The sequence below is a fragment of the Accipiter gentilis genome, chromosome 28 (genome assembly GCF_929443795.1).
Source record: "Accipiter gentilis chromosome 28, bAccGen1.1, whole genome shotgun sequence".
In the NCBI taxonomy this organism is placed as follows: Eukaryota; Metazoa; Chordata; class Aves; order Accipitriformes; family Accipitridae; genus Astur; species Astur gentilis.
In genome coordinates this window covers 1,385,684-1,407,027 of record NC_064907.1, presented here as the reverse complement: position 1 = coordinate 1,407,027, position 21,344 = coordinate 1,385,684, and the positions used below count along the sequence as shown (strand labels likewise).

Here is a 21,344-nt window from a genome sequence, read left to right as displayed (position 1 = left end):
CTGTGCATAATAGTTGTCAAGTTGCTTGACATATTGAACTTAGTGTGGCTTTACTAAGTTTGTGTCTCTTGATGGTATTCACAAAGGTCTAAAATACCTGTGACTCATATCGGAAGTAGTAGCTATTCTGATTCAACATCCTTCTGGTACAGTGTATAAAATGCAGTTACAGTAATTGAAAATAGTTTGAAAACTTTCCTAACTGTAAAGAAAACAGTATGCATGTGTTTTTAAAATCTTTAGCTTCTTAACATGATGGTGCTTGCTAGAAGAGACTTATTCTTAGAGACTTTCAGCATGCTTGGCACAAGCTTTCAGAACTACTTATTCAGCTGTACCCTTATATGTATTTTATGAGGAGCCATAGCTGGATTTGACTGTTGTAATGTAACTCAGGTAAATAATTAGGTTTAGATTCAGTTAAACTATAAATTACAGGTGTTGTCTTCTGAAAATATGTAATTTTAATTGTCAAACTTGTTACAGAGAATTGAAGTAGTAATATGTGCCTCTATTATAAAATTCAAGTGTCAGCTCTTGGCTTTTCTGTTCTTTCCTGCTTCTCTTCCTCCCATCTCTTCTATGTTATTGGGTGGAAAAACCAAACCAAAACACGAAAATCCTATCCCGTATAGTTTAAATCAATTGTAATTGTTGAGCACTATATTTATTGTAATCTTTTTCTAAATTGATTTAGAATTTAATAAAATGAAATGATTGCAGGTTGCATGCAGTTCTCTGTTAGTTTCATACAAAAAGTTTTGGCATTCATAGGAGCTATAGTTAACTCAAGTGATCAATAGGCAGGAAAAATAGTTATGGCTGGAAGTGCAAGTGCAGCCCAAATTTTACCCTATATTATGGTGTTTTAAAATGTTGTTCTTTTTTATCATTATGCATTATTTCACAATTAATTAAAAACTATTTGGAACTGTGAAACTGCAGAGCCTCATACAGTACAGAACAGTGCTAAGAACTACAGCAGCTCATGCAGTAAGCTACAGAACAGAGAATGCAAAAAAATTTAAAGGTACTTTTACAGCAAAAATATTCTTAACATACAACTGATTAATTTTAATAGGAAATTGCTGTGTGTTCTGTACTTCTGAAATCGGGTATTTTTTCAGGTGCTTGTGGGGTTTTGTCTTTAGTTCTGTCAAGGAAGATACTTGGGATATTTCTTGGCTAAGTGCATTTGTGCTGCATCAAGAGTTAAGCTGAACTGGAAAAACTCTGCTCTTTAAGAAGTATGCACAGGAGATTATTTTGGTGTAACTAGATTGTTTTAACTGTGAAAACAAGCCTCTCTGCTATAGCAGTTTCTATCTCCATGTATGTAGAAGTCTGTTTATGAGAAAAAGCTCCTTATAAGCTAAGAAGCAGCAGGTTGTAAGGATTATAAAAGGCCTGCCAGTCAGTTCTGCTCATGGCCATCCTAGGCCCAGTAACATTGGCATACTGTGGCTCCTGGGGTGGGGGCTTTTTTTCTTTTCTTTTTTCCTTTCCCCCTCCCAGCCTTGTGTCTTGCCCCGCCCCCCCCCCCCCCCCCCCCCCCCCCCCCCCGCCATTTGTTCAGTTGTGAAGTTAATATTGACAACAGAGGCTCATCATCTGCCTACTATTAGCATCGGTACAGTCATCCATCATTATCCTGAGCAGGGGTACTTAGGCAAACCATCTCTGTGGGCAGGCTTAATGCTGATTGTTACAGAAAAGAAGTGTTATACCAATCCAACTTTATGTATCTCACCTGGAAGGCAGGCTGCAGATTTAGAAAGCACCTATGGATGATTCAGCCATTTCCCGCAAAAGAGCAGGAACTGATATCAAGATGGCAGGCTGCCTGGACAGCAAGTACCAAGGAGAGATTGCAGGACTTCTGTATCCTCTAGACAGCTGATGGGACAGAATCAGGGCCTTCATCACTCAAACCTGTTGTCTGTGGGTGCGCACAGTGGAGCTTATGGTGTTTGCTCATTGCTCATGTTGTATGTGATCAGGTGTACCTATAAACCTGGATCTGACAAGAAAGGACAAAGGCATTTGAACAAGCTAAGCCCAAAGTCACGTTTAAAGAACTAGAGATGAGCAGTGACTGCTCCATCTTTCACTCTTTGTTCAAAAGTAGTGTGCTAAGCCCAGGGGTTCTGAACAGCTATGCCTTTTCATCATTAAATGGTGTGTAAGGGTAGGTACATACAGTATTTGTTGCTGGAATTTCTAAAAACAGCACTGAGCTGTGAATCCTGCCAAAGGACTCAAAAAGTGTCGAGAAATACCAGGCAATTACAGGAATGTTTTAAGTGCTGGAAACAGGAAGAATATGCTCAGCATCATGATTCAAGGTAGCGAAGTGACCTGGAAATGTGTAATGTTGTCAGTTTCACAGTAGCATGCACAGCTTTCTGAAATCCTTGTTACTTCACTAAGGTAGAGGTGGATTTGCTTCATGTAGAACCCAGGACTGCAGAGTTTCTATGGGCTGTTTGGATATAGGGCTAAATACAAGCCTCAAAAAGGTCTGTTTGGCAGGAATGCCAGTTTCCAAAACTTCAGTGGAACAAGTTCTGCTGGGCTGCTGAGGATGTGTAATTCATAAACCAGCTGGCATCACAGAATAGGATGTTTTCAAAATACAGGCTTTTATCAGTGGTCCTGAGATGGTACTGAGTTATTTTGCTTATATCCCTACCATGACAAATTATCTCAGTAAATTTTGTTTGCAAGGTGTATATGTTTTAGTATGTGCATAAGGTTGGTTGATCTGGTTTGTGGTTCAAGATATATTAGCCTATGCACATATTGTGAACAATCAGTTTTGTGTTGGTTTTGGCAGTAAGTTTTCACTGTCAGTCTGATTTGAAAATACAAATTTTTTCATTTGGTTTATAGTTAAGTTACCTGTTTCAGTAACAGAATAATTTTGTCTTTTTTTTTTTTTTTTCCTCTTTACAGCCTAGAATACAGCTACATTACAGATGGCTATTCAGTTCTGTGTATAATTTTTTAAAAAATTGTTTTAATTTTAAAAAATTCTATAATAGAACTCATCCCTGTAGAGGGAAATGCTGTATTTAGATTTTTGTTTTTCATTAAGTTAACAAACCTTGATATATCAGATGCTAGTTAAAATGATACCATAAACTGATGAGTTCGTAGATTTGAACTGCACATCTGAATTGTTTCATTGAGGAAGGTGCATAAATGTTTACTTCCACCCCACCCTGGAAATAAAGAGCATGAATGGTATGCCATGAAAACCTTTATTAAAAAAAAAAAATTCAAAAAATTAGGTATTTTAGGAGTTTTTTAAAATTTCTTTTTAAGTTTCTAGGTTACTGTAGTGCTTAAGCAACTTTAACAAAATCAAATTAGATGTATTGATGGTATTCTTTAATTAGATATGTTTATTTTTTCATTGATTGTGTATGCAGTTCACTAACTAAATGGTATGTTATTTCCAGAAGCACAGTCTGCTTTTTCTGGTTTGCTGAGCAGTCACTGGGTGTTTTAAGATAATTTAAATTAGTTTAATATATTTAAGAGTTCAAGCATGTACTACTTTGAAGTCATTAATGAGGAAAGAAAAAGAACTCTAGCAGACATTTCAATAATGAAGCACGCAAATCAAAAGAATGTGAGGAGAAGCTTCTAAATTGAGCCCTAAGGATGTAATTTAAAACGCCTTACAACCTGTCCTTTTTATAGTTTAGACTTGTTGGAATGATAGTATTCAGCTTACATTTAAAAGAAATCCCTTATGCAACAGGGGAAAAAAATATTAAGTACTGTGAAATGTGGTTTACTGTTATGCCTGTGTATAACACAAACTTCAGTGGCTCAGAGTATATGCTTAATACATTGTACCAAAACCAAGGACTAGGACATTATGAGAAAGAGGGTGTGTACAGCAACTGCATTTTCTCAAAATTCACTCTGAAAAATATTTCTTATAACAAAGCTTGTAGTTACAAGGAAAGCAAAATTTTACATGTAGTGAAAGAAGCAAAGTGAATTTTTGAGGAGAAATTGGAGACATCCTTAAAAACCAGAGGAATGCCTCACAGACTTCAAATTTACCAACTGCAAATAGGAAAACAAGCTATTCCTAGACCTCTGGAATGCAGTCTGGGCTTTTGGTCACAGTATTTTTTTTTTTTTTTTTTAAAGTAGGCAAAGTGGCTTGAAATAGGTGATCCAAGTTCTTCCAGACATTGTTGGTTCAGCCGTATGTCAGAAATTCTTCATAGTTGCTTTCCTGCAAGCTGAATTGCACTGTAGTTGGACTTATTTTTATAATAAGAAATTACACAGCTTTAACATACTTCATGCCTGTGTTGATCATGGGCTGAAGTCAGGGATACAGTGTTCTTTAAGTTTATTTGCATTTCACTGCCTTCCAGGGTGACAAATATGGGTTTCAGGAACTAGAGTTAGGAACCAAGAGGAATCTCTTCTTTGGCATTCGAAGGCAGGGTAAAGGTTGCCGAATATAGCATCTACAGGTTTTAAGTCCAAAGGTGCTAGGCTGTGTTTGACAAGCACATCCCAATCATGGCCAGCAATGAAATAAATGAGTTCTGCTGTTGACTTCAGTGGAATTAGCATTTTATGCTAGTGTCTGGGAAAACAGACTGCATTAAAACAAGTTTAACTCTTTTGGTATTCTTTTGAATGTGTATTGAGCACTGTACAATCTTAAGACCTTTCACTCTTAAATACTTTGCAGCATCTTATTAGATTGTGATGTAGATCATTGTTTTAGAGATACAGAAGTGGAGAGGAGAAAAAATGTGTGCCTATTATAACCTTTTAATGCTAACTTCTCTGTCTTCTGGAGTAAACTGTATTGCTCAGCATAGCAAGACCAGTAGTAAAATTGAGATTACAAACAGTTTAGCTTTTATCATTGACTGCAGTACACTAGATAAACTTACCTTCTACCTAATTATTTTAGAAATAACAGCAGTGCATTGTTATAATATTAATTACAATTACAGCATTTGTTGGGCTCATTAGCAGTGGAATGGTAAGTCACTATTCAGTTGAAATCTATGTTCACCTAGCTCTGCTGAAGTGACCTTTTTACATCAGGGATCTTGTACCAACACAAACAGAATTAGAGCTACCTTCTATTTATCTTTTTAAGACATTATACCACATAGGCACAAACACGCAATTTCCCTGGATGTTATTTGTCTGAAAACCCATTATGATGAAAACATAGTTATACTGCATCATATGTATGCAGTTTTAATGGACAAAAAGTTATATGGCTGTATTTAAACAAACAACTAAAATTCACTAATAACTTTTGGAAATTGCTGTCCTCTGATTCTGAATGAAATTACTACCTTAATTACTTAGAAAATGTGTTTTGTGTGATGTTATAGTCAAACTATTTGTGGATGTATGTCACGAGGCGTTGGAAGCTCCTGACCCCCAAAGTTAGACTCCTTGTAAGTGTAACTGTTCGCTGTTGTCTCCCCTTTCCCTGGTTCTGCCTGCAAATGACAACATTCCATTTTTGTGATGACTTAAAACAAAGGATAATCTTTATTACTCAATTCTGTGGTATTAAAAAATAGATCATATGAGTTATTTATCTAGTTCAGCTAAGAAGGTAGTTGTACATTTGAAAGTTTAGATGTTAAAAGTGTTCTTGGCCTAATACAAATATTATTTCTACCTCCAAAACTTTTCACCACTTATCTTTTCACCATCGGGGTACAGCACAACATGCACTTCTGTTTTTGCCTTGCATCACTTCCTAGACTTCCCAGATGTGGCAGGGAGCATGCTGCTGTTGTGTCACTTGAATTTAGGTGGCTGTTGTGGAGGAGAACTTGGATAAACTTATTGGGTTTGCTTTTTTCCCTGACTGTCCATCTTTAGGATTGCTAAATTCTGTGGCATAATTTAGTAAGAGCAGTCCCAAGGGTGTTTCAGGGAGTGTATCCTCTAGACAGTACAGTCTGTCAGACCTTCTTGCTGCTGATTTAGTATACCAAAAGAAGCTTCTGCTGAGAAATACATGTTCTGAAGGTGGAGTCTGGATTTGATCTTGAAATTTTCTAGGCTTGCCTGTCATAAAACACTTAGCATTTTATGCTTCTTGTCAAGTAAATTTAGAAAGTCTTCAGTAAATATGGTTAAGATGGTTATTGTGCAATAGCCATCTACCCATTCAAACACATGAAGACATAGTTTATTCTCATATAATGAGCATATGGCATTTTTTGTGTATAATACTTGGGCAAAGTCAGTATCATACTACATCTGCTAGTAGTTGCTTACATATGAAATCAGTGTGTATTAGAGGGATAAAGTGCTCTGACTTGCACACTTGTTAGCACTTCCTTATGAGGAGAAAATTAAGGTTTGTTTACATTGTTTATTATGTAGGGAAGTGATATCCAAGCACAGGAATTTCTGAGGGTTTTTTTCTATGACCTCATAATTGAATTTGAGGTGTGCTTATCATACATTTACATTGGGATCCTTGGAAGTATTTATGATCCATTGTATCTTGTGATAGTTCTTTCCATAAACTGATTGTGCAGTATGTGGAAAAAGTATTTCTAGAATTTATTGCATTTCATTTTGAATTAAGGATTATTTTGTCATACATTCCCTAAAGAATTATCTCTGGAACTGAACAGAGTCTCTGGATTTTCTTTGCCTGGGTACTTCATGGACTCTCTTCTAGCTTTGTGGGTATCAGTGCCCTTAAAAGCCTTCCTTGTTTCTTTCCCTCAGCTCTTTTATACACAGTAATGCTTTGAGTTTTATCTTTTAATCCAATTTTGTACACTGGAAACTTTCACCAGGCTGATGCTAGAGTGTCTTGGTTGGTTGGCTGCAGTCAGCATAGACATCAGTAATGCGTGTGATGAGTTCCGGTTGCTACTGATGCATGCTGTCATGTTCATCAGTGCTCAACTTCATCTACAGTCCAGGTACTCCCAAGTTCTTCTCTCTTCCTGATTAGCCACTATTAATTGCCCTGGGGTTTTTGTGCCTTTTCCTAATTGTATTATAAACCTATGATGTATTCCCTATTTCTCACCCCTTCTGCGAAGCTCTGCTTATACCAGCAAGGTCATACTTTTAAAACATTTCCTAGACATAGCAACCTGTAGTGACAAAACACTTTTGCTAATCCATCTGCATCTATACAAGAACTTGATGGTGTGTTTACTTGTTCATTGCATTTATTTTTTTTTCATAATCATGACTTAATCTGCCAGATTCTCAAGGGTAGACCAAGGTTTTAGATTCTTTACTGGCATATTTACTTTCATTTAGTTACTACATTCCTAAATGACACAGTTCTGCTTAATTCAGACATGGCTGTAAGTGTATTCTCAGAATGAATTTATCTTGTGTAAATATGTGCTTGCTAGCCTGGAAGACCAAATTAAATTTGAGGGTTTTCTGAATTACTGTAACAAAATTTCATATACTTCTAAGTTATTTAACTGAAGTGAGGTATTACCAAACCATGAATGTGTTGGTAGACTTCAAAAGGACATACTACAATTAATGTATGTCCATGAAAAAGAGGTATATCTGTTCTGTTTCATATCTTTGCCCATTTTAAGCTTGCAACACTATTTTATAATTTAGGGGGGTTTAGTAGCCTCTTGTAAGATAAGTCTTCAAAGTCTTTTTCAAATTTCAAATAAATTATATCAACCAACTTGGCTCTTTGTCTGCTGTTTTGTTTAACATGCTCAAGAATTTGAGTAGATTAGCAATGCATGGTTTTGCTTCGCAGCAGCTGTGCTCATTTGCCTTTATCATATAGCATCCATTGTGGGGGTTTGTTTCCATTTTTAGTTGTCATTTCAGCATACTTTTCTAATACCAAAGTCTGTCTTATGGGTGGACAGATTAGAAATTGTCACTAGTTAATGTGTCTTTATCAGACTAATTTTTTTATTGCACAGTGTCAGTTTAATATTCAGTAACATGCCACTAGCCCTATCAAAACAAAAGTGATTTTTCTGTCAAAAATGTAACGTGAAACGGGGAAAGGATATTGTATGTTAATTTACTAAAGATTATGTTTTGGATTTGCTCAGTGCTCTGGTTGAGTTAGTTTGTCTAACTAACAAAGTTAGACAAAGTTAGTTGAGTTAGTTTGTCTTGTTTGTTTGTTAGTTTGTTTGTTAGTTTGCTCTGGTTGTTAGTTTGTTACTAGTGAGTTTCATCTTGACTTACTATTGCAACATAGTGAATGCCTGAAGGTCAAATCTTTAATGCAAATATGTGACATTGGCAGCTACTCTTTTAAAAGCTGAATTATTAATGAGTTTGATACCCTCCCTGATTTCCAAAAGACACTGACAAAGTATCTTGCATGAATGTAGTATCAAACATAGTGTCCTGGAAAAAAAAAAAGCAAACCAAAATCAACAAAAGCAGTTCAACAAGAACAAGTCAGCAACACACCTAGGTTTTTTGTTTGTTTTCTTTTTTTTTTTTTTTTTTTTTTTTTTTTTTTTTTTGTCTCCTCGAACTTTGCTGGTAAGAGGTCCCTAACAACTTGAAGGTGTATGTATGGCTGAGAACCTGTATAAAATAATCTGGATGTTGAATTAATTCATCTGGATTCATGAAGAGCTTCGCTGGTTAAGTGTGAGTGAAGGTATGCCTAAGAAAATGAGTAATTTGTAGCTTCTAGTAATTTGGTGCATGGTGAAAAGGGAAGTTTGTGAGTTGCTGTTGCTTACTGTGAGACTACAGCCTTATGTCTGTTTTTTGTTCATTTTTGTCTCATAACGGATTTTCCTAGCCTTCATGCATACTGTTTCCCTAAGTGTTAGTTTACTTTGAGGATAGTTAAGACTTAATACTCTAAGAAGTTTTGGTTGTTTTGGGGGGTTTTTTATTGTTGTTGTTTGTGGTTTTTTTTTAGATTTGCATCAGTTGTATCTTGGCACTCTAGGAGTGTCATGGAACAAACTTTCTGCGCTCATTCTAATTAAAAGATCTAGTAGGCAAGCTTTCTTTTTTCTCACTCATAGAATTACCATTTAAATAATTTAATTCCTTTTCAGAAGGACTATTCTTCAAATTTAATCTTTAAATGCTCTTTTATATGAGAAATGCTTGTCTGTTGTTGCATAACTTGCAAGAACTGTAGCTTCTATCAGAGTGTGACTAAGCATCTGTATTTTTTGCTCTGTATCTGAATATTTAACCAACAGATACATTTCTTTTGCCTTAAGACCGTTTTCTTCTTTTTAACAGCTAGGAAATGAATCATTGCTTGCGATTCTGGAAAAGTCAATGTACCTCTTCTCTTTAGAAACCTGAAAGAATGTTCATAATCTACACATTTTGGTGTATTGTGTTGTATGTGGAAGATGGAATGAATCAATGGAGTCATAGTTGTGCTTAGTTTGAAAACACTGTTGTTTCACAGAGCTTTAGTTCAGCTATTACACCAGCTTATGCTGACAAAAGGATTCTAACCAATGAGCAATTCAGTTGGGTATGCAAATAAAGGGCTAGCTTTATTAGCAAACACTTAAGAGTAGATAATCCCTGAAAGTGTCTTCAACAAGGGTTTTAGCACAGAAATTATATTTAAGTCAGGCAAAACAGGTAGTTGTGGATAAAAGTTAATGTTTTACATTTCTGTGGGAAACTTTATAAATTATTTTGATTCCCTGTTTACCCTTTATTATCTTGGTGTAGATTAAATATCTTTATTAAGATTTGTAGTGTTACTTCCTTTACAAATCAAATCAACTTGATTATGATCAAATAAGATCTTGTCTATGGTGTAAGTAACATCTTAACTTTTTAAAGAGGTAAAAAAGGTAAAAATTAATAACTTGACAGTATTGTTTGAAAACAAATTAGTCATATCCAAACCATGATCTTTGCAAATTTTTGCCTGGGGAAAAATGTATCACAAAGATATAAAGTCAAAGCAGGTTTATAATGAAAATACTAAGGCAATCCTAGTTATTCTAGGGCAGGAAGGTCTCAGTGCTTGTTTTGCAGTGTTTGCACTATATTTCAGGGGTTGGATTTTAAATTATGCATAAAAAATACATTTTTGTACATAAAATCAATTTTGTGCACAATTTTCCCAATGGTGAAAAGGAAGAAAAGCTTGAACTCTTCTTCCCTTTCATCTCTTGTGACTGGTAGGACATTGTGAAACAGGCCATGCTTGATTAATGTTGGGTATGATAATGTAAAGAGCTTTGAAGAAATCCCATCTGTTCATCATCAGCTGGGAAGTTAAACTTTTTCATGTATCTTAAAAAAAAAATCAGAGAAGCAATGTAAGGAGAAAACAGCTGGCAAAGGTCAGGCTGAACTAGCAACTGATTTTTAATAATTCACAGGGTACGGGGGATTTTATTCTATTTTCATGCCTTTTGAACTGTCCTCCATATTTTCTTTATTATCTCATAGTTTTAGAAAATGCTGGTTTTTCCTACTTTTGACTGTTTGTTGTCAATTTGAGAGGAGGTAGCAAAGAAGGAATTCATTTGTAGGTTTGTATAAAACAATTGTGTTAGAAATTTAGATTTTTTTAATTTTAAGTATTGCTAGCTAGGCACTAAGCATGGGAGCATCAGACTTACAGTAAATAAAATGAAGAAAGCAGCCTGAGTCAGGCTTGTCTTATTTAGTCTAGACAGTACTTTTCATGCCAAACATTGCTGGTCTCATTTCTGCTTGCCAGTGTTACTCTGATACATTGCATTCCTGTTTGCTTTCATCAAGCAAGAGAGCTTTCTTTTGCATTGTAGTTAGCCGCAAATGTTTGCTCTCCCTCTGTAGTGCTCTTCTAAGCTTATTAGTATTTATCATATTGCTTGTTTGTTGAAAATGCAATTAGACATTTGTTTGTCTGCCTAGTATACACTTAAGCAATGGAAAGTTTTTGTCAAGTTTATTAAGTTAATGACAGTTTTGACCATCTAATTACAAGCCACTAGATAAAGTAGTGACATAAGCCTGTGTAATGCAAAAATATTGTGTAGTCTTGGCTGTTTCATGCAAAATTTAAAGATTGGAACTAATGATTGCATCTTTTTAACTAGTGTTACAGGGATCTTTAGTAGTACCTGAATATTTTATATTGCAACAGTGCCCGGGGTTCCACTGAGTTGTGTGGTGTCCAAATGTGCAGTAAGCTACATGCTGAAGTTGAGAAGAAATCAAATACTCTTAGTTGTGGTGATGGTTGTTATTAATAGATAAAAACTATTTATCTCTTAATATTAAGTATAGAGGCCATGAGCTGAAGAATATGCCTTTCATTTCTTTGTTTTAAATTATAAAAACCTGGTTTAGAGTGTCTGTGACCTACTTTGAGTATCCTCTTGTGGGCTGTGGTAGCAAGACAGCACTAGCTATTCCTAGTGGCCTTGAACCTTGGGTAGTGTGAAAAAATTGGTCTATCCTGCTACTTAGTTATTAATTTGGATATTCCAACACCACGAATAGATGAAAACGCACCACTCAGTGCATACCCTAGTGTACTCTGAACAGAGATAAAACAGCCTGTCACCACCCAGACTGGACAGACCAGGGAGTCGAGGTTAATTCGAAATTCCCTCGGGCTAAATTAAGGTGAAACAACACCAAACGATCAGTTAAAGATTTTATTCCTGACAGAAGCAAACTGAACTGGGGAGGCATGATAGTAGGTGGCAGGGTTTCTCACAACAGGAATTGGCATAAGACTACTTCTGTAAACTGTGTAACCCAGGGTAACCGTATACATCAATTCAGGGAGTAAGGAGATCCCTCCTGTCAAGTCATGAGGTTCAGAGCAGACCCCCTTGCTTTCTAGACTCCTCCTCAGAGAAGGGCCCAAGGGCAGCTGGATCCACTCTTAGTCCCAGACTTGGTCAATGGTTTTATGTCTTGAAGGGATGAGGTGTAGGGATTGTGGAAAAGGAATGAGAGAAGGCAGCAGAGAGAAGAAGGAAGAGAGAAAGATTTCACCAGTCCTGGGTCCAGCGTTGGTTCAGTCAGTCAAGGGTGCCAGTTCTGGTGGGCTTGTGCACCTGGGGCTTCAGTTTGTGTCCTTTTATCATCCTTGCTCCTCCTTCGGGCCGGCACCCGAACTCGTCAGGCGAATGAGCAGTTTGTGGGCCTTTGGGGCTTGGGTGTGATTTGTGGAGTAACTTCTCCTTCCCTGCAGATGTGGCCATTGTTTGATCTTTGTATCAGAACAGCTTATCAGAACCTGGAGCTGCGCCCCCTCCAGCATGCCCTCCCCCTCCTGTTGCTGATGTCTGAGCTGATGGGCTTTTCACCTTGGTTCCTTGCTGTGCAGGGTTTGTCTTTAAGCAGAACTTGCCCCACCAAAATGTTTGAGACATTAATTCTTTCAGTCTCTTACACAGCCTGAGCCATTTGCCTCGGGACAGCTAAACAAATCTGATGTGACTGTGGATACAGCAGCTGGGCCCCCATGCAAAGACAGGACTAGCATGAAGGGGCTCAGGCAGAGCTCCAGAACATGGCGGAGGCCACCCTACAGGAAAGGGAAGAAGCAGTAATACTCCTGGGCTGGTAAGAGGGTTGTTTGGCAAGTTGGCACCAACAGTCATAGCAACAACCACTGCTTTTTAAAGGATTGGGAATACGTTGTAATAGAGCTGTTAAGATAATTTCCAAAGGCTCAGTAGGGACTGGGGTGATGCTTTTTACCAAACTAGGCCTGAAACGTTTCCTTGTGACATCTTACATTTGTATTAATTGTTTTCAGTGCTGACATATTACTTGCCTTCTTTCTGAGGCTCAGGCTCTCCTCTGTCTCCTGAGGTCAATTAGAAAGGATAGTTCTGAAGATTTCTTTCACAGGAATCAATATAAGGAAAAAAAAAAATACCCCTCCTGTGTTGCTGAGTCCACTGGAAATCATATCTTACTTAGAAGTCCTGCAGCACTGAAGGACCCCCTATCTCCTGGTCTAGAAAGAAAAAATGGGTTCTTTACTAACATCTATACCTAAGCTGTTGATAGAGCTACGTGACTGATCTCACACAGCTCCCATGATGTGGTTAGAGCAGTATACTTGATTCTAGTGGAAGATGCAGCATCTCAGCTATACAATATCCTTTTGATTATGAACTAACATCTTCAGGAACTAGGTCATGTTGAGAAGAATTTGAATATCAAAATAATAGTCAGAACAGAAGGATGTCGTAAATGCCTTGATGTTTTACTGTATCAGCCTCTACTGGAACTGCACTTCTTGTGAGCAAGACCAGTCAAGCTGGTTGGATGGCTGGCAAAAACGTGCTGCCAGTTAGCTCACATCCATGCTAGTAGTGGATGTCCAATACTGGCAACTTTTAAACATTTGGAGTACTTTTGTGCATACCTATACTCAAGATCTTTGGCAGTTACAAACTAAGATCATAAAAACTGAGGGTAAATGTGCAAGAAAAAGTGTCTAGACAACTCTTAACTTTGGTTTCATGCAACTATTGTAAGCATACACCTTGATACAAGACTAGGTGATTTACTCTGTACTGAAACCAAGATTAACAACTCCCACATCAGGTGAACATGTTTCCTTCTAAAGAACTGGAGTTTCTAGAGTAAAGATTACAGCTTTCCTGTGTACTGCTGAGTAAACCACTCCCTTGCAAAACAAAGCTTACTCTTATACTGCCTTAACAATAATTAATCAACATTAATACTTAATGCAAGCTAAATTAAAGAAGAAAGTTACAATACTTGAGAAGGAAGGAAGAGGCAACTTTTATAAATCCTGCTGGTAAAACTTTCAGCCTCCAACATATGGCATTCCTGTTTCTGTGTTGTGTTGTTGGGTTTTTTAATGATTTTTTTTTTTTAAATTCTATTTTAAGTTCAAGTGTTACCATGGACTGTATTGTAGGCTGACAGCATTGGGCTACAGTGTAGCTGCATGTGTGACAATGTAAAAGGTAATGGTTTACAACATGTTGTAGCCTTAACAGAAAACAGGCACTAAATGGCAGAATCTGTGTCCAGTCAAAGAACACCATTAAGCTTAAATATATGTAAATTCTAATAGGTTGCTGCAGTATCAACTTATGTAGTATTTTGATCTCTGTTGTTGTGGCCCAATTATGCATTACATGGGAAGAATTCAGTATAGACCCTGTTATGTCCCGGTACAGAAATGGATGTCCTTAAACATAGGCATCAAACAAGACCTGCAGAAAGAACAGGTTGTGCAGGAAGGATTGCAGTGACTCTTCAAAGAAATGAATTTCATGTGTAAGCAGTACTGAAGGCAGTGACTTCAGCTTTATCACAGGCTGAGGTCTTCTTGGTGATACTTATCAGACTGTTGAATTCTGAGCCTGACCTCCAACATCCCTGAAGCCTCTATTTGATCTGCTGGTAGGAAACCTAAACACAACACAAAGTACAGAATTCTCTCTTAGTCTGGGCAAAGGACTTGTACTGAATATAATGAGACTGTGTAAGCACTGTATTAGAAAAATTTGACTTGGAGATAGTCTGAGGAGTTATATTTCCATTGTATGCAAGAGTCATAGAATGTCTCTGTTAATGAATGCACTTTTTCTCAAACTGATCCAAGTTAACAAGAACATCTGTGTAGGACAAAACCCCATTGTCTGTTCTAACCACAAATCCATTGGCTAAAGCAGTTACTAAGCATCCTCAAATAACATGACTAAGGAATCAGGCATTGCTTTGGAGATAGGGGCTGGCTGAGGCTCCACATGTTGGAAAACAATACAATAATAATCTGACTTCTCACTCAGCTGAAACTCTTCAGTCTCACCACTGTGGGGAAGTGCTGCTCAGCTGTCCTCTGGTGATACAGGGCCCAGGCCTTATGCTCAGAGGACAGTTATTTACCCTGAAGAACTGTGGCTCTTTTATGGGATTTGTAACAACCATCCCTCACTTTTACATTTTTCCACTTTTGCAGACCAAACTCATTACAGACCTTTAGTTGAGAAGGAAGTGATGGAGGCTTACAGCATCCCACTCTTTTTGCCTTCATTTGAGCAATGGACGATGTAGTCCTAGTAGCCACAGTTATTAGGTTAGTAATAGATACTATTCTGTGAGGAATGTGTATCTCTACAGTGTGATCTACACTAGCTACAACTTCTTGAAGGCTTGCTATTAGTAGGTTTGTTACCTGGTGTGCTATTACTTGCTAGGCAGTGAAACTCCGCCCAGTGCAGCCCAGGGCCCCGAAGCGGCTCGCAGTTTCATTCACTGCATGTGGCTAAGAGCTGCGCGATTTACTCCTTTGCTTGTTTATTGCTGAGTAGCACTGTGGAAGAGTGAAGGCCAGTTTGTTAGTAAAGAAATGGTTCCTACTGCTGATGGTGACTAAATAACCATGTTTTTTGAGAGGGGAAGAAGGGAATTTGTTTAAAGTTGGCAAGGTTTTGTGCAGTGAGAAGCTGAGGTCTTGGGGAGGAATATAACAATACAAGTAAGGAACTGGGATTAGCAGTGAGATAGTAAGCTTGAAGGAATCATCCTGTTTAACAGGAAGGGGAAATAGTTTTGCTGTTAAAGGAAGCCATGTGGTTATGGGACATTTGTCAGAGATGTTCAATAATGCAGGTAAAGAGAAAGTTGATGGGGAAAGTAATGTGGAGCTGGGAAACAGACAGATCTTCTGTTGAGATGGGAGACAGGCTGAAAAAGGGGAAGAGGAGCAGTGTTCTGCTTTATGGCTAGAGGGGTATGGTGGCAAAGGGAACAGAGTTTCTGGGAACAGAGGGGGAAAGTCAGCTGGGCTTAAGTTCTACTTAACATACCTGGTGTGAAAAGACAGTTGTAAGAAATGCAGAGAGGTTTGAATGTGCCACTGTTTCTCTGACCAACCTGGAAAGTTCTGTGTGCGAACAAAGTTGAGCTCCAACTCATGATTTTGAGGAGGGCTTTTTCCCATTCCTCCCTGTTTTCTGAGCTGTCCATGATACTTCTCTTGCTATGTCAAAAAAGAAGTGATATAATCCCTCTAGTCTTTATTTGTTTGTTGAGCTGACAAGACAATGAGAATGCTAAATGCATGGAAAATCATGTGTTTAACTGGAAGCTAGTAAGTTTCCTAAACTGTATTTTGAGAACTTGGAATACAGATGAATTTGTCTTTAATTTTTTACCAGTAGTTTCTAAGTCTAATTTATTAATTCTTATATTATTCTGTCTCTTCTGGGGTTTTTTTCCCCTTAAACAGGATGATACCCCTTTCATCTCAGACACTGATGATGAATCTTCATCATGGCCAAACACAGGAATATGTGATCAAACCCAAATATTATCCAGTAAAAAAAGTGATTTCAGGAGAACAGTCCACCGAGGGCTCATTGCCACTGAGACTGGGCCAGGATCAACTTGCATCACCTTTTCAATGTAAGTACAACTTCAAAAAGCATACTCTCTTCTCCTGCTGCCCCCCCCCCCCCCTTCTTTCTTTTTAAGATCTTGAAAATTTCTTTTGTTCATCTGAATTTCAGTAACACTTCAAGACAGAAAAAGGTTAAAGTAATTAAACGTGAGATAATTCTTAGATTAGCAAATGCTCCAGCATTCTTCATCCTGTTGAGAGGCAAAAGAGATTTCCTGGATGAAGAAAAAATTGAACCTGATTCACTGCTGGAATCTAATAATGCTGTTTCTAGATGATAGTTTTTCCTTCAGATAAAAGGTGCTTTGTGAATACTTGCTGGAGTAGGCATAACCATGAGTGTAGTCAGCAAAAGATGACAGTTCCCTTTACTTCAGTATGATGGATATTCTTCTTGGAAAGCTACAGTCCAGGATTGTGGTCTCACTGGTGACGATTTTTCTCTATATTTAATTTATTATGTATTTATGAACTTCTGCACAGTATGGAGGCTGCATGAGAGTTTCTGCTTCATATTTATAAAAAAAGGATTGTGTAGGTGCCCAGCTTGTGGCCTTGGCTCATGCCCCATTGTGTGGGGAGCCTGAGAACAAGTTTTAGCTTAAAAGATGAAGAGCTTGATGAATTATGGGTTAGGTCTTAGAGAGCGTCTTCTGGCTTGATTTGGAGCAAAGTTGTTGCAGTTAAATAATGGACTGATTAACATGGAGAACTAAGGTACTTGCACTCTCCTGACAGACTTCCTCTGCTGTAGCACAGAGAAGTATGTTCTGCTGAGGATTTAGGGAAGAGGCTTTCCTTCTGAATCTGTAAATATGGTTTCTTTGTGTGAGTATCTGTGTTTCTGCACTGCACATCTTTATGGTCTGTCCATTTATACTTAAATGCAACCCCTTGCTTCCTTTTCCTCAAGTGCAAGTTCATTGATGGTTAATTAGAATCTTGGCCCTAATGGGAAGAACAGTGGGCAGCTGCAGGTCTTTCAATTAACATTTTCAGAGTGGTGAAGTATGCTGCTTGCAAAGCACTACATCCTTCAAGAAGATTTTTAATCACATTGTCAACATCAACCAGGAGTCTCTTTTGCAAATGAGATACCATTGCTTTTCTTCTAGTCATCTGTAATTTTCTTCCAAACAAGATATTAGTGGCCACTAGGATTGGATTGTATCTCTCTCTTCTGACTCTTGCTAGCCAAATCCCAGGTTGTATAGTTTTCCCAGTACTTGGAGTGACTGTTGCTGGTTGAATTCTGGCCAAAATACCTTCACTTTTTGCACCATTCTTTCAGGCTGTTTGCATCAGTCTACCTTAGATACATGCAGTGTTGCTTGCAGGTAGCAAGCTGCCACCAAATGAATGGGTTGTGTGAGATTTTTTTTTTTTCTTCTTTTTTTTTTTCTTCTTTTTTTCTTCTTCTATCGTAGCATAAGGAGGTAACTCCATGCAGCTTGAAGACAAAGGAGCCAGTGCTTCTAGCTCTTTCTAGCTTATTGGAGCTCTTCTGTTAATTACAGTACTCTGAGGGACATGACTTGGAGAAGGAAAGCCAGGAGCTGAAGATGTAGAGTGTCTGTTATCAAATCCAAAGAAGCCCCTCATTAAGCAGTGCGTTAGTAAAACATTCTACCTCTATCAGAAAGCTTATGATTCCTAAAAGACCCAAAGGACAGATAGTTAGAACAGTTCTCATGGCCCGATAAGATGAGCTGTGACTTAAGTGTTGCCTCAGAGGTAAAATGCAGGATTAACTCTGCGGTTATTTGTATGTTGTTGAAATTTCTGATATTGGGCTTTTGAGCAGCCTGAAAAAGGTCACTTTACCTATTTTACCTCCACTTCCGCATTTGTGAGGTGGGAGTCAGTGATTTTAACTTCTGATGAAGCAGTTTAGGTATCTACTAGTACAGAGTGCAGTTTAAGCTGTGTGTTACTAGAATTTAAGATTGTGTATCTCTAGCCTGAACAGGAAACCTAGAACACGGCCAGCCATATCTATTTTAGGGTGGCTTCTGGTTTCTAGAGGTGCTGGAACGGACTCCAAAGATAGAGACTACTTGTTTCCATAAAATTGAATGTTAAACTTCAACTTTTACTATTTTAATGTTAGGGATGTTTGAATTAATTACAGTGAGATAAGATTAGGATGTGAAGTTTCATGCCAGGTGTTCTGTGATAACCATCAATATGCAGTTCCTAGCCCTGTCTTGAACTGAGGGATGAGCTGCTGTGAATTACATCACACTCATGGCAGGGTTTCCATTTGTTGTCTAGTTAATATGAGGAAATTTATGAGAGCGGCTGATGATCTCGTGGTATTTTGTCACTGATGTTAATGTATAATCTTGTTTCATGGCAGAGCCTCTTATTTCAAATAAGAGGAATCGGCAATGCCAATGTGGACGTATTTGAAAAGGAAGAGGGGAAAAATGTAATAATCTTATTAAAAAGCAAAAGCCAGAAAGTTAGTAATGAAAACTTCAAGACTTTTTTTTTCCTTATCATTAAATATTTTTTTTCAGACAAGAGAAGAAATAGTAGCCAGATAATACTTGGTGGCATTGCCCAAGAGTTCATAGTTATCATTAATATAGGGTGCAAAGCAAGTAATTCTGTTATTTTTTTCTGAGCATTTCTATGCATTTTATTTTAAAGTATTAATACTGTGACAGAGATTTGCGTCTGTGAAAGATGTAGTCCGTAGATTAAATTTATTTTTCCAGCTGTAGCTGCAGTTGGTGTTGATTTTTCTGGACTTCTACAGATTATTTCAATCCTGTGACATGAAATGGATAAACTTGAAACTGGAACAATTGTCAGTTCAGAGATACCTTTAGAGGCAGGTCTGTCCTGGCAGAGGCAAATGAGATGTGGGCTAATGGTGCTTTGGGAAGAAAACTGTCAACCCTGAGCAGGTGCTTCTGGGCATCTTCTGATTCAAACATGACAGTCAGTCATGTTTGTATGTCCCATTATAGTGTTGCCAGATCAGATTTTGGAGATACTAGGGAAAAAATGTTTAAGATTAGTCACATTAAACATTTTTCAATCAAAATTCATTTAAAGTTCCTCCTGGAATGTTTACTCTGGTGTATTTATGAGCAGCATCACTTCTCTGATAGCTTTCAGAACATGCAGTATAGTAGTCTTATTAAAGACAGCAAAATAGTCTATTCTTTTTTGCCTTGTAAATGGAATTTTACTGTAAAATTATATATCACGTGAAAATTCAGTAAGCCATTGGGGTTACAGTAATAGCATGTAAAGTCACCCTGGGATGTGAAATGCAGCTACCTACCATTAGCCATATCTACTATCAAGCATTTTGATCTTTTGTGCTGTGGGATACAAGCCTTCTCCTAAGACTAGCTAGTGTACTTGGTTATAAAACTGGCATAAAATTTTTAAGTTCTCTAGTGCTTAATTTATAATTCTCATTCATTATGCCTAATGGGGGGAGACTGTTACAATTGTTCATAATGATTTTAAAAAGTCTTGTTTTTTAAAAACAAAACAAACCAAAAACTCAGCCTGGAAATAATGTTAAAGAACGTAATTTAAACATTTTCTGAGTTCACTGACTCATTCAAATTTTCAGAATGGTCACAGTTTCCTTTGTAATTAATTTGTCTCCTTATGCCTAGTATTGTAATACAGTTTTATTTATATGGCTATATATTGCTTTTTTCAAAGGGCTCATACAACATTTAATACAGAAAGAGAGAAATATCAGGACCCGTAAATATGGCATTGTATAATTTTAAAGTGCTTCAGAGCTGAAATGATATTCTGTTCTCATGCTTCTAAATAGTCTGTTGTTGAAGTTATTACACTATAAAACATCTATCTATCTGATTCTATTTAATCAGTATGCTGGTATATTTAAGCTACTGCAAATTAATTTTCAGATGTCTTTGTGCAGAATTAGCCAAAACTTAAGAATAAGGCTTTGGAAATTCAGAGCCTTTTGAAGCAAAGGAAAATAGCTCATATTGGATAGGCTGACAGCTTCAGAGAAAGTATAAATACGGTTTAGCACCAGTCAGAAAACTGAATATATAGTAATGAAAATAAGCTTGCAGCAGAATTGATATGATCAGCAAAGAAAAACTGAAAAGGATGAGATCATGTGGATCTCAACATTTGTAATGTAAACATCAAAAATACTTCAATACGTAGGCGAGGCCAGCCAAATAGCCCATCTTATATAAGCTCACCATGAACTCCTGAGTAATTCTCAAGGGGTGCATTGCTTTCTTCAAAGTACATACTGGCACACTTGACCTATAATCTGCCTGAATATTTGAAACCTCAGGGTTAAAAATCCTCTAAGAGTCTAACAGTAGTAATGGCATCAGCACAGAAATTTCAACTGTAAAATTCTATTTGCAACCTAGTAGTCTATAAAACAGTAAGGAAGATGATACTTTCAGTAATTCAGGTATGTCTACCTCAGACATTTTCCACTGCTCTTTTAATGGTACTGTTAAATAGTAACCACTAGTCAGTGTGAGCTGTGCATGGATCATCTAAACGTCAGTGCCGAGCTCCCTGGCTTTTTCTTCAGAAAAAGCATTTACATATATGCCTCATTTTCCAGCCTGAGACTGTTGAGGGCTATTTTTTAATGGCATTGTGCATTTTGCCCATCGAGCTGAAAAAAGTGAAATTTTCTGCTTCTGAAATCAGTTGTCTGGTGTTGCCTGCATGTGTAGGACACTTTTGCACACCCCTCACCGGGCTACAATTCCCCATGTGTACAGTGATGATGCCACCACTTCCCTGTCTTAGAGGCATGTTGTGAAAATATATTAAGTAGCCCCTGAGGCGACCAGAAATTGCACTAAAAACACAATGAAAACTCAAGAGTTCGGTATAAAGTACCTTACCCATGGCTGGAATGGCATTGCGTACACTAAATAAAGCATGTGTTTATATAACAAGTTATCCCAAAGTT

At 37.5% G+C, this 21,344-nt stretch overlaps 1 protein-coding gene across 6 annotated transcripts in view; it reads left to right on the top strand.

Moving 5' to 3' along the window:
- LTBP1 (latent transforming growth factor beta binding protein 1) overlaps positions 1-21,344 on the top strand; it is a 205,088-nt gene that overhangs the window by 34,693 nt on the left and 149,051 nt on the right. For all 6 annotated transcript variants that reach the window (XM_049830887.1, XM_049830886.1, XM_049830883.1 and 3 more), the window contains exon 4: positions 16,217-16,392. In XM_049830887.1, the coding sequence (XP_049686844.1) occupies positions 16,217-16,392 (176 nt within the window). The remainder of the gene's footprint in view (positions 1-16,216; positions 16,393-21,344) is intronic.